This window comes from Nymphalis io, chromosome 28 (assembly GCF_905147045.1).
Source record: "Nymphalis io chromosome 28, ilAglIoxx1.1, whole genome shotgun sequence".
NCBI lineage: Eukaryota > Metazoa > Arthropoda > Insecta > Lepidoptera > Nymphalidae > Nymphalis > Nymphalis io.
Window position 1 is genome coordinate 2,857,792 of NC_065915.1, and position 10,703 is coordinate 2,868,494.

The window sequence follows — 10,703 nt, forward strand, 5'->3', positions numbered from 1 at the left end:
AAAGGGATAGTTATCGTTGCTATTTTATTTTTTTTGGCTTCTCCGTTAGCGTCAGGTTTCAATCGATATTGTTTGTGAATATTTAACTTTTTGGAGGTAAAAGTCTATTACTCAATAAAATTAAGAATAATAATAAGAATTATTTTGAAAAGGAGCAGATTCTATTACTCTTGATATGTTGTGGATAATTTCACTGATTCACTTATAATAACACTAGGAAATTCTACAACGGCATACCAATTTCCTCGAGCGATAAAAGTTTGAGTAAGGTAGAAGATTTAATTTACGATTTTGACAAGAGGTAATAATGTAATAAAAGATTATATATAACAAATAACACATTTTTTTATTTATTCACAATCCATCCAATCTTACTAAGCCCAGAGTACACTAACTGCTACTCACATACTTTAAAATTATTGCATTTTTTATCAAAATAATTAATTTTTAAACGTACTGTACAGTGAAATTGCATTAGAGTACTGTGAATGTGACAGCTTTAGATATGCGTTAGTGTGCTACCGGGTAGCGAGGCCATGAGGTCAAGGCCTCAGTTGTCAAATCAATCGTCGAGGACGCCACTGTGGTGCTTCTGGTGACATTTTTTCGTGTAATTACTACCACCAGCGACACAGGTCTGGCACCGTCGCACGTAGTTGGCACGGACGTGTTGTAACCCATTTGTGTCCGATTTGATTTGGTCAAAAGCTGCTTCAATCCGCGAACGCATTTCGGCTTCAGTTTCACAGATTTTCTTAAAAACTAAATCCTTAATGTGATCCCACAAATAAAAATCAAGAGGACACAAATCTGCAGACCGCGCTGGCCACGGAATTGGTCCGCCCCTACCTATCCACCGTTGTCCATACTGTTCGTTTAAGTATTCACGCACGGGTCGGGTGCAATGTTGCGGGGCACCATTATGCTGGAACCACATTGACCGATGTGTAGCCACGTCTAATTCTTCTAAAACTTTATCTAGATCATTTCGTAAAAACGATAAATAGTCAGACCCGTTCACAGTCTGGTTAAAGAATATAGGGCCAATGATTCTGTCTCCCAATATTCCAGCCCAAACATTGACTTTCCAACCATGTTGATTATGGCTTGATTTTATGACGTTAGGATTTTTCTTTGACCAGACATGTCCATTATGGTTGTTAAATACGCCTGTTTTTTGGAAGCTACATTCATCGGTGAACATTACCTGTTTCAAAAATTCGACGTCCTCTTTAATTTTCTTTAAAATTCAAGTACAAAATTCTGTTCTAGTTTGATAATCGGACGACGGAGTCTGAATATTGGTGTAGTAGTAAGGGTGTTGGCCATCTTCTTTCAACACTTTCCACACTTGCATGTGATTAATACCCAATTGTCGCGCCACAGAACGAGTACTTCGGGAGGGATCCTCGTTAAATAATTTAAGCACCTTTTCATCGAGGGCTACATCCTTCAGTCATGGTCTGCCTGCATTAGCACGATGCACATCGTGACCTATAGTTAACATACGGTTGTGTAAACGTTGAAACGTACGCTCCGATGGTACTGGAGTACGTTGCGGAACTGCAAACCGTGCCTCGTATTCTCTACGAGCCGCTGCATAATTGCAGACACTCCTGCCCAGACACATTAACATGTTGAAATACTCTTTATTGCAATACGAAATATCGCGGAACACAAGACAATAAACGACCGCTCGGAAGCAGTTCCCGCGCGAAACTGAATGACTTCACGTGTCACGTGCCGACGTCCGCCCCGGCGCGTCTTTGAAGAAGCCTCTTTTCGGTATGAACCGGGGTGTCGGCTTAACAAAGAGAAATTTGTGCGAACGAAAAGTAATAAAATATTGCAAGGTCGTGATAGCTTAGGGCAGTTTTTCATTACACTTATTTAGCGAATTTTTACTTTATTTTTCTTTCTCTTTAATCTCTTATAACCTGTGTGGGTAATGTTATCGTTTATGATTTTGGGGCGTCTTTTCCCCGGTCTTCTTCGGCGAAGCGGGTCAGCGGAGGCACTCTCCTCGCGCTCCCACTCCGCGGCCTCCTTCTGTGACATGACATTTTCGCAGAAGGAGACCATCTCCATCCAGCACCTTTCGCTACCAAGCATGGCATTTATCACGCTCGGCAGCGAAAGGTCTCCGCCGATTAAAGTCGCCAGGGAAAGGCGCTGAGGCCCCCAAGCGGCACACTCCATCAGAGTGTGGCATGCCGTGTCCGTAGGCGCACCACACTCGTGGCATGAGGGCGTTACCTCACGCCTGACTATTCCGTGCAGGTACTTACCGAAGCACCCATGTCCAGTAAGCACCTGAGTCAGTCTGAAGGTCAGTGTGCCGTCTTTTCTCGTTACCCAGCGACTCAAGTGGGGACGGATCGCCTCCACTGTCGCCAGGCCTGCTGATGGGGACCTCAGATCCTCCTCCCACCTGCGAATCAGGGCTTGCTGGGCGAGCGTCCTGATTCGCAGCACCTCCTCCAACCCTGGACGGTCGCCACGCGACCTCACTTCCACCCGGAACCGGTACACTTCCGCGAGCAGGAACTCTCTCCAGGAACTCCGCCAGGAACTCCCAAGGCGGATCGCCTGCGAGAAGTGTTGCCGCCGTCCACGACACCGTAGGATATCCGCGTATCACCCTCACCGCTATGATTCTCTGCGGCCTTCGCAAGAGAACCTTGTTCCGAGCGGTGAGAGCGTCCACCCAGATGGGAGCACCGTACAGAGCCATGGACCGCACAATACCGGCGTATAATCGCCGGCATGGCGTTTCCGGCCCTCCTACATTTGGTAGGAGCCGGCTTAAGGCAGCAGCAGCGTTGATGAGCTTCGGGCCAAGTTGGACAAAATGCTGCCCGAAGCTCCATCTTCCGTCCAGGGTCAGGCCCAGATACTTCATGTGGGCCTGCACCTTAATAACCCCCTCGACCTCGACGGCGATCGTCGGGGCCTCGACGTGGACCGTGGAATAAGAGGGCCTCCGTTTTTGAGATGGAGACCCTCAAGCCCAACATTCCTATGCGGTCCACTGTGAGCGACGCACCGACTTCGGTCAGGCGAGCCGCCTCCTAAAAATTCCGCCCTGTCGCCGTGATGAGAGTGTCGTCCGCATAGCACAACACCCCCATTCTGGGAAGGACGGATGTCCGCAGGAGCTAGTCGAAGCCAACGTTCCACAGAATTGGGCCGAGAACTGACCCCTGTGGAACGCCACAGCCTACCCGACGCCGGACCAGACGCCCATCGCCCCCCTCCCAGAGGACTACCCGGTCCTGGAGGTATGCCCCCAACAGCCTCCTGAGATAGGAAGGCACCCCGTGGTATCGGAGTGCCTCCCCAATAATCTCGAAAGGAAGACTATTGAAGGCGTTCGCAACATTTATCGATACTGCCAAAACTACGTCCCCTCGGGCCACCGCATCCGTGGTCCGGGTTTTCAGGGCGTCCAGGGCGTCGATAGTTGATCGACCCGCCCTGAACCCGTACTGAGCCTCTGACAGACCCGGCCCCACCTCGTCGAGGTGCTGAATAAGACGGGCAGCGAGAATTTTTTCGATGAATTTGCATGTCTCGTTCAGCAGCACAATCGGCCTGTATGCCGAGGAAGAATCTGGCGGTCGACCTTGCTTTGGCAACAAGACCAACTTTCCCTCTTTCCAAGGCTTCGGAAACTGCCCGCTGCACAGACATTGGTCGAACAGCTCCCGAAGCCTTACGCCTAGCTATTCCAAAGCGTCACATAGAACACGCCCTGGAATCCCGTCTGGGCCCGGCGCAGTGTTTTTGGCCCTCAAGCGGTCGAAGGCCACCTCCATCTCCCGCTCCGTGATCAGTGGTGGAGCCACTGTGTCGTCAATCATGGAGCGAGGGACCATCTATGGAGGGACATGCTCACCTGGATGGGGGAAGAGTTCCCCGACCAGGCGCAGGAGGAGATCCGATGACATTGTCTCTGTCACGGGGGCACCCTGCGTGCGGAATTTTCCACGCACACCGCGGAACGGACGCCCCCAGGGGTCCCTGTTCAGGCCCGCCAGTAGTTCTTCCCTAGCTTTCTCCTTGGCCTGACTTATCGCCAGCTGTAGGTCTTTTTTCAGCTGACGATAAGCAGCCAATAGCTGTCCCTCCAAGTCCGCATCAAAACCGTTGCGCCTCCTACAACGGACGTAAGCCCTTCGCGCCCGGCTGCACGTCGCCCGAAGCTCTGCTATTTCGGGCGACCACCAATTCACCTGCCGGCGCGGAGCTCTATGCCGGAACCTAGGTATGGCAGCATCGCAGACCTCTTTGAGGGCACTGCGCATGTGGCCCGCTAGCTCTTCTGCACTGGCGCCCTCTCACCTTCCTGTGGAACCCCATCGCTGTTCGACGGCAGCCTCCCTGGCCAGCTCACGATCTAGCTGGCTAAGAGACCACCTTGGAAGCGTGGTTGGCACCCTAGAGGGTTCCACCGATACACTGTATGCTTCCCTGAAAAGTTAATAAATAAATAAATTACGCCTTAATGTCCAAGTGGCTCAGACAGCTTACTGAGTTTGGTGATTCGTGGCTTTTTTTATTTTACTCGGCAGACAATATGCCGCACCGATCGACGCTGAGCAGTGATGACACGCCCTTACACGTGCCAGCGGGTCTTAAAGGCACTCAAAGGAGCCGCCCAACGACACTGGTGATGTCAGATTTGCTCGATGTTGGGGAATTAGGGCACTAAAAATGTGTATTTTAAATTACAATAACATTTTTATATTCAAGAGTATTTGATTTTTAATACTTTTTTAATAATATCTGTAACATACCTATGCTTTCGGGTCGGACAAGGTTTTTTTTTACACGTTGTATAAACAAAGATCTAAAAGTTCAGTACTTTTTAAAACCGTAATTATCATTTATTCAGTTTTAGGGTTAGTGATAACAATAAAAAAAAAAAAAAATCGTAAATAAAAATGAAAAAAATAATGTTCGAAATATGTTTCTCTTAAATTTTAAATAATGATTATGGACGAATTTCGAAAACCGAGCGAACACTATTTAACGAAGAACACGAGGTTTATTTTTATAAAATAGGTAGGTGGACGAGCGTACGGGCCACTTGATGGTAAGTGGTCAACAACGTCCATAGACATTGGCGTTGTAAGAAATTTTAACCATCGCTTGCATCGCCAATGCACCAACCTTGGGAACTAAGATGTTATGTCCCTTGTGCCTGTAATTACACTGGCTCACTCACCCTTCAAACCGGAAAACAACAATACGAAGTAATGCTGTTTTGCGGTAGAATATCTGATCAGTGGGTGGTACCTACCCAGACGAGCTTGCACAAAGCCCTACCACCGGTAATGGTTGATATGAAATGAAATAAATAAGTTGTAAATAAACATATATTACTCGTAACAGTTATACACGGTATGTACTACATAGGTTTAATAAAATTGACAAAAATAATTACATTTGGCATTTACTTATATATTAGGTAAGAAATATACGACACTGTTCGAATCTTTTGAAAAAAAAAACATAAATCTTATGTTTAAATTAAATGTTATCTGTACAATAGTTAACTTAATATCGGAATATTTTTTTTTTTATTCGTATTAAAACTTTGTTAAAATATATGTTTAGACTTAAGATACAATTTTCAGTTAAATTAAATTCATTTAGGAACGTTAAACGTATTTAAAAAAATACTATTATTTTATTTATATCATAAATTTCAAATGCTTCGAGCTCAATGCACTAAATAATTTTAAAATGACGTAGAAAATATTAAATACGTAGGTAATGAGAAATAAAACTTATAACAAAGCTTTTTTTATACTACGTAATTGCCACAGATAAAAATATTTTAACTTGATTAATGAAGTCTTATATAAAACATCAATGTACATAGATTATATTGACTTTTCCACACATTCATATATTTTTTTTACAATATTAAATATTTTAACGGCACTCAAAGGTAGAAAAAGTTTTTATATTATATACTCATTAAATAAATTAAATGTTTTATTAAACAATAAGTAATTAAAAATAATAAATTTAAATATTTAAACTAGTTACGAATAGAAATAACAAAATATGTCAAAAGTCGTTTTACATAAAACAAATATTACTTTTAGCGTGGCGACAAACTTCCTAGAATTTATAACATAACCAAAGACATCCAATCACTAATATATTTTAATTATTTTTTTTCCCAATGAAAAAATCTAGACGTGTATCTTTTTTAATATGACCACAGGTAATGTATTTTCTTTTCATGCAGACTATGAAATTGCTAATATATCGATATTGAAGCCTGTCTGTCTACTTTATTTGATTCCCATTAATTATATTTATAATCATATATATTTTAATTAGTAAATATTAGTAACTACTGCAATTACTAATCCGGTACTTGTCGGTGGAACTTTTAATTAATGTTTAGTAAGTATAAAATAATATAATTAAAACAGATGAAAAATAATTTTATTAATAATTTGTTTAATTATATTATCAAACGACATAAAATCACAACGATTTAACAAAATATTATTGGAATGTCAATAATATATCTTTGAACACATAAATATAAAAAAAAAAAAACAATAACAGATAAAAAATAAACCTATACGTCCAGTAACCATTCATAAACAGAATAAATATATCCTTATTTTAGATAATAATCAGTCGTTTATATGATAATGCCTGAAAAATATTTTATACTTAAAACAGAACATATATAGGCTTCATATATGTAATACAAATACATATTTCTTATATTACTTGTTACGTTATATATAAAATCAAATATTAATTTTTGTCATTATACTTTACACACATAATAGTAAGGCTATAGTAACCTTTGATCTTTTGTAATGTAAATATATAGACCATAGATTATTTATGAAATTATAGAAAACATTTGTTAAAAGTTGGCCCTGTAATGTAAGCACCAGCTTTATAATTTAAAAAAAAAGTTTTTGGATTTCATTTTAGAATGACACAATGAATACATAATAAACATATTTTTCTAGGCATATCACTGAAGCCGTTCGTGTTAAACGCTTCTTACTTCTTCTTTTTCATTTGCTTCAACTTCTTCTTCTCTTCTCTCTTCTTTTCCTTATCCTTTATGGATTTGTAGAGTTTATACCCGAAGAATACTGAAAAACAAAAACAATTTGAGTTATTACGTGCGAAAATGTGGAAACAAAAACGCGAACATTAAAAACAACACGTTTCTAAACGAAATAATTTAGATATTAAGACTATTTCTTATGTTTTAAAAACTGTTAATCGAATTATATGTATTATATAATCTATATGCATAATATTGAAAAATATACGTGGAAGAGTGACGCATAATTTTTAATAATTTATAAACAGTTTAAAATAGAAACCTTTAGCACGCTTCAGTTTGAAAGGTAATGTCACAGATATAAACAAAACAGGGAAAGTACTGACCATAGACGATAATCGTATTAATTCGTATCTATAGCATGACATTAAAAGATGGCTTAAAGTACTATAATTTTAAAGAGAAAATGACGAGCAGTCTTTTATATTTCCCATTCTGCAAAATTATATACACTACACTAACAGCCTGTTAATGTCCCACTGCTGGACTAAGGCCTCCTCTTCTTTTTGAGAAGGTTTGGAGCTTATTCCACCACGCTGCTCCAATGCGGGTTGGTAGAATACACATGTGGCATAATTACGATGAAATTAGAAACATGCAGGTTTCCTCACGATGTTTTCCTTCATCGTCAAGCACGAGATGAATTATAAACACAAATTAAGCACATGAAAATTCAGAGGTGCTTGCCCGGGTTTGTACCCACGATCATCGGTTAAGATTCACGCGTTCTAACCACTAGGCCATCTCGTCTTTAACAAAACTATATGACTCATTATTATTATATATACAGTGTAAATTCCATATAACTACACTGGAGATACGCGCATTTAATGGCGTAATTGAGAGTTGTCGTCGAATGGAAAATAAAAAATCAATATTATTTTACTATGTATTATAAAACTATTTACTGATTAAGTTTAAAACGACAATAAAATATTTAAGCCAGATAAAAACGATTATCAAATTGAGTTCATTACGGGCTAGATAATAAAGCAACAAAAGAACGTACACAGCAGCAGTTCTTACTAACATGGGCAACTTAGAAAGTACTGTTTACTATTTAACAATGAGTTATTAGGAATGTAGTCAAGGAATTTCGGCTTAATATATATTTAGCATATAAACATTATATTTTATATACCGTAACCGTAACAGCCTGTGAATGTCCCACTGCTGGGCTAAAGGCCTCCTCTCCTCTTTTTGAGGAGAAGGTTTGGAGCTTATTCCACCACGCTGCTCCAATGCGGGTTGGTAGAATTCACATGTGGCAGAACTTCAGTGAAATTAGACACATGCAGGTTTCCGCACGATGTTTTCCTTCACCGTAAAGCACGAGATGAATTATAATCACAAATTAAGCACATGAAAATTCAGTGGTGCTTGCCCGGGTTTGAACCCACGATCATCGCTTAAGATTCACGCGTTCTTACCACAGGGCCATCTCGGCTTTTTATTATATTTTATATAGTAAACTGTGAATGAGTGGTGAGCTGCTACATGCGGTTTCACGCGCATTATTTGTATTTAATGCCGCGGACACCCAAGGGATGACGCTTGCAATTGGACGGCAATAATGTAACGTTTTTCTTAGTCGCCTATGAATGAATTATTGTCAATTCTTGGTGCCCGTGTATTGTAGCGTATATTATATAATTAGTATTAATATATAATATATAAATAGCAGCCTCGTTGTTCCAGTGGTTAGATGTAAGGCGGCAGACACGGTTCAATTCCCAGGGCGAGCCAATAAAAAATTTATTGGGATTTTCTGTCAGAAAATTCTCAGTAACAGTCCGGAGTCTGAAAGTTGGAAGTGTGTACACTCCCGTGCTTCGGAAAGCACGTAAAGCGGTTGGTCCTACGCCTGAAGTCTTTCCGGTCGACTTGGGTCGCTATCCCATCGGATTAAGAGAGCTAAGAAATAGAGAGTGCACCTGTGTTTTCGCACACACTTGTGCACTATAATATCTCATGCACAGTTGGCTAATCTCTCTATTTGGCCATCGTGGCCGAAATCGGTCTGGAGGACATTATTATTATAAATAAAAAGGATATAGAAAAGCTTCTAAATAGTTACAGTAACAGTAACAGCCTGTTAATGTCCCACTGCTGGGCTAAGGCCTCCTCTCCATTTTGAGGAGAAGGTTTGGAGCTTATTCCACCACGCTGCCCCAATACGGGTTGGTAGAATACACATGTGGCAGAATTTCAATGAAATTAGACACGTGCAGGTTTCCTCACGATGTTTTCCTTCACCGTCAAGCACGAGATGAATTATAAACACAAATTAAGCACATGAATATTCAGTGGTGCTTGCCCGGGTTTGAACCTACGATCATCGGTTAAGATTCACGCGTTCTTACCACTGGGCCATCTCGGCTTTGTAAAACAAAATTGTCAGTGAAAATGTCTTACACTCAACTTGTAGCTGATATATCGAAATTACACTACCTACTTATATATTCGAATATTATAAATACGAAAGTAACTCTGTCTGTCTTTTACGCAATCACGATTAAACTACTGAACCGATTTTGATGAAATTTGGTACGAGCTTGAACCCCAAAGACGTACATATACCATATGCTACTATTACCAAGGCACCTCTCCCTTTTCACGCTGGTGAAGTCGCACGCGGAAACTAGTAGTCTATATAAGCTTTAAATCGTACTTGAATATGAACATGCGAACAAACAGCTCATTTATATTTATAAAGTGTAATAAGATTGTGCAGTGGATCATCTACATGACATTTAACAAATAACGAGCCTTTTTTCTTGTAACGCGTTGGTCAATGTTTAAATGATATATGCCGAACCTCATTCATAAATAGCAGCATACATTATATTTGTGCCTTAAAATGGCGGATTGCGGTTGTCATTTTCAATTTGTTTATGCTAAGAAAAATTAATGGAGAATAATTTCTTAAAAATAATGTATTCTTTGTACGTAAAATCTGATTTAAATTAACGAACGTACCCAAAATCACAACAAAAACAAAAATGGCGGCCGCTACGATATACAGTTGTGACACGACAGCATCCTTAATGGCGTCTTCGACTCCGCTTAAGTCAATTGGACTATCTTTCAATTTCATAGCCAATTTATTCGCTAGAACTTCCTTTAATTGTTGAACGAATTGAATTTTTTCATTCTCCGGCAAGTTATTATATTGTGCCAGTATTCCTTGTAATTTCTGACGAATATCCTCAGATTCCTCGTCCTCAGGTGTGGATGCGACCATTTTTTGGAGCATAGACAATACGTCTACATTTTTTATCGACTGGGCCACCTGGTCTTTGATCATACTGCCCAAATCCATATCCGAATTTGACATGTCGACGTCAACCATTTTCTTATTGCACAGGAAAATAAAATAATAAAGTATTACTTTTTATTCTGATTAAAAAAAAGTTTTATTTTAAAATTGTAAAAATAAGATAAATCAGTACATGAGACGACTTTAGTCTCATAAGTTACAGATAAGATTTAAACATAATAAAAAAAATAGTTTTTTTTTATCAGAAAGTAATAAATGAAACTCACCACACGTTATAAATCAACACCTTTAGATAAACTAATA

The 10,703-nt window shown here is 40.0% G+C and overlaps 1 protein-coding gene across 1 annotated transcript; it reads right to left on the reverse strand.

The window, feature by feature from the left end:
- Window positions 1–5,761: 5,761 nt before the first annotated feature.
- On the reverse strand, window positions 5,762–10,703 carry LOC126779148 (uncharacterized). Its single transcript, XM_050503020.1, has 3 exons — window positions 10,667–10,703; window positions 10,100–10,475; window positions 5,762–7,145 (listed from the first exon to the last, which is right to left on the reverse strand). Exons 2-3 carry the CDS (start codon window positions 10,470–10,472, stop codon window positions 7,051–7,053), a joined length of 468 nt encoding a protein of 155 aa, XP_050358977.1. The 5' UTR covers window positions 10,473–10,475; window positions 10,667–10,703; the 3' UTR covers window positions 5,762–7,050.

Excerpts from the sequence above, each read along its gene's own strand:
- LOC126779148 (XM_050503020.1), bottom strand. The coding sequence starts at position 10,472 with ATGGTTGACGTCGACATGTCAAATTCGGATATGGATTTGGGCAGTATG. Across the intron at positions 7,146-10,099 it reads TGTTTTTGTTGTGATTTTGG|TATTCTTCGGGTATAAACTC; the intron begins GTACGTTCGTTA and ends TTTGTTTTTCAG.